Source organism: Geospiza fortis, unplaced genomic scaffold (genome assembly GCF_000277835.1).
Source record: "Geospiza fortis unplaced genomic scaffold, GeoFor_1.0 scaffold29, whole genome shotgun sequence".
In the NCBI taxonomy this organism is placed as follows: Eukaryota; Metazoa; Chordata; class Aves; order Passeriformes; family Thraupidae; genus Geospiza; species Geospiza fortis.
This window is the reverse complement of record NW_005054349.1, coordinates 885,495-887,213: the sequence shown is the minus strand read 5'-3', so window position 1 is coordinate 887,213 and position 1,719 is coordinate 885,495. Positions and strand designations below refer to the sequence as shown.

The 1,719-nt window shown below is 62.5% G+C and overlaps 1 protein-coding gene across 1 annotated transcript in view; it reads right to left on the bottom strand.

Moving 5' to 3' along the window:
• Positions 1 to 1,033: 1,033 nt before the first annotated feature.
• SYTL4 (synaptotagmin like 4) overlaps positions 1,034 to 1,719 on the bottom strand; it is a 6,909-nt gene continuing 6,223 nt past the window's right edge. The window contains exons 16-17 of the mRNA XM_031058827.1: positions 1,645 to 1,674; positions 1,034 to 1,297 (exon numbers count right to left, since the gene is read on the bottom strand). Coding sequence (XP_030914687.1) covers positions 1,155 to 1,297; positions 1,645 to 1,674 — 173 coding nt within the window. The 3' untranslated portion in view covers positions 1,034 to 1,154. The remainder of the gene's footprint in view (positions 1,298 to 1,644; positions 1,675 to 1,719) is intronic.

Genomic DNA, 1,719 nt, shown 5'->3' with positions numbered 1-1,719 from the left:
ACGGGCTGTTCGTCTTCATCGACACCTACCTGCTGAGCGAGCGAGAGGCGGCACGGCGGGCACAGAGCGGGGACCCCTGCGAGTGACCCGCCCTGCCCTCCGGGCACCGACACCGCCCTCTCTGCTTTCCTAGTCGGCCGCTGTAGAGCAGGAGCAGGGTGCCAGGAGCTCCGGGGAAGGGGAGCCCTCCCTGGCTGCTCCGGCACACAGAACACAGGTGAGCAGGGGCTGTGTGCCAGCAGTGTGTGCCCAGAGCCAGGAGCTGTTTCCAGCTGGGGCATGGCTCAGCCCAGCCAGGACCCTGGTGGGAGACACTGGAGGGCCCCTGCTCCAATCCAGGGCAGGGGGGAACCAGAGGAGAGTGGCAGGGCAGGGAGGGCAGGCCGGCCAGCAGTGTGACAGCCTCGAGCACAGCAGCTTCAGCCTCCCCACAGCTCACCCTGTGCACGGCCTGGACCCAATGCCTGCCACTCTGAAAGCCCTGATTAAAAGCCAATGGCCCCACGCTCAGCAGAGCCCATAGCAGCAGCCAGCGTGCAGTCCACCCTAAAGGGCTTGCCATCTCCCCTGGCACTCACTCCTCTGCCACCACCCACGGGGAACCCTTTCTGGGAACTGCTTTGGCAGTAGAATATTAAGTTGAAATAAATAGATTTGTATAAAAAGTCAGTGCTGGCACATGTGTCACAGAGAGGCCTGGGAAACAAATGTTTCCTGGAGACCACAATCCCCAAACCCCCCAGGCTGACCCCACACAGCTCCATCCATCCATCCAGTGCTGCAGCTGGGGCTGGGCTGTGTATGGGGAACAGGGCGGAGAGGACAAGGAGAGAGCAGACTCTGGGACAGGGTGGGAGGAAAAAGAATGGGAAGAAATAAAAACACAATGACATTTAAAAGCATTTTGCCTGGGGGAGAAGAAGGGAGGGTTCACACGAACTGCAGTTCAGCCTGAAATCTGGTACAAGGCTTACGACAAGAGGAAAATGAAGCTTTAAATGAAGCTAGGCCAAGTAGACTTTCTGCCCAAGCCTGTTTAGAGAAGGTCATGTTTATTAAAGTATAAGAAAAAAGCCCAACACAGGTTTGGCTGCTTTGCCAGGCTGTGCAGTGAGTGTGGCTCCCAACAGCAGCGCCAGCCCTGGTGCCACAGCCTAGGGCCCCAGCCTGGCCATGGTGGAGCGGAGCTGGAGGGTCCCCTCTGCCCAGGAGCCCGGGTACTGGCACATCTTCTGCCACAGGTTCAGCTCCTCGCCCGTGGAGTCCATCCAGTCCACAGCCTGCCCGTTGCTCATGCCTGGGGAAGGGAGGGCACAAGGGACTGCTGGGGCAGCCTGGTGCCCGCAGCACAGCTGCCCAGCAAGGCTGCTGCTGTGCCCGGGGTGTGAGGGGCTCTCACCAGTGCCCACCCCCAGGCTGCTGTGCCCGGGGTGTGAGGGGCCCTCACCAATGCCCACCCCCAGGCTGCTGTGCCCGGGGTGTGAGGGGCCCTCACCAATGCCCACCCCCAGGCTGCTGTGCCCGGGGTGTGAGGGGCCCTCACCAATGCCCACCCCCAGGCTGCTGTGCCCGGGGTGTGAGGGGCCCTCACCAATGCCCACCCCCAGGCTGCTGTGCCCGGGGTGTGAGGGGTGCAGCTCTCACCAGTGCCCACCCCCAGGCTGCTGTGCCCAGGGTGTGCGGGGCCCTCACCAGTGCCCACCCCCCGGCTGCTGTGCC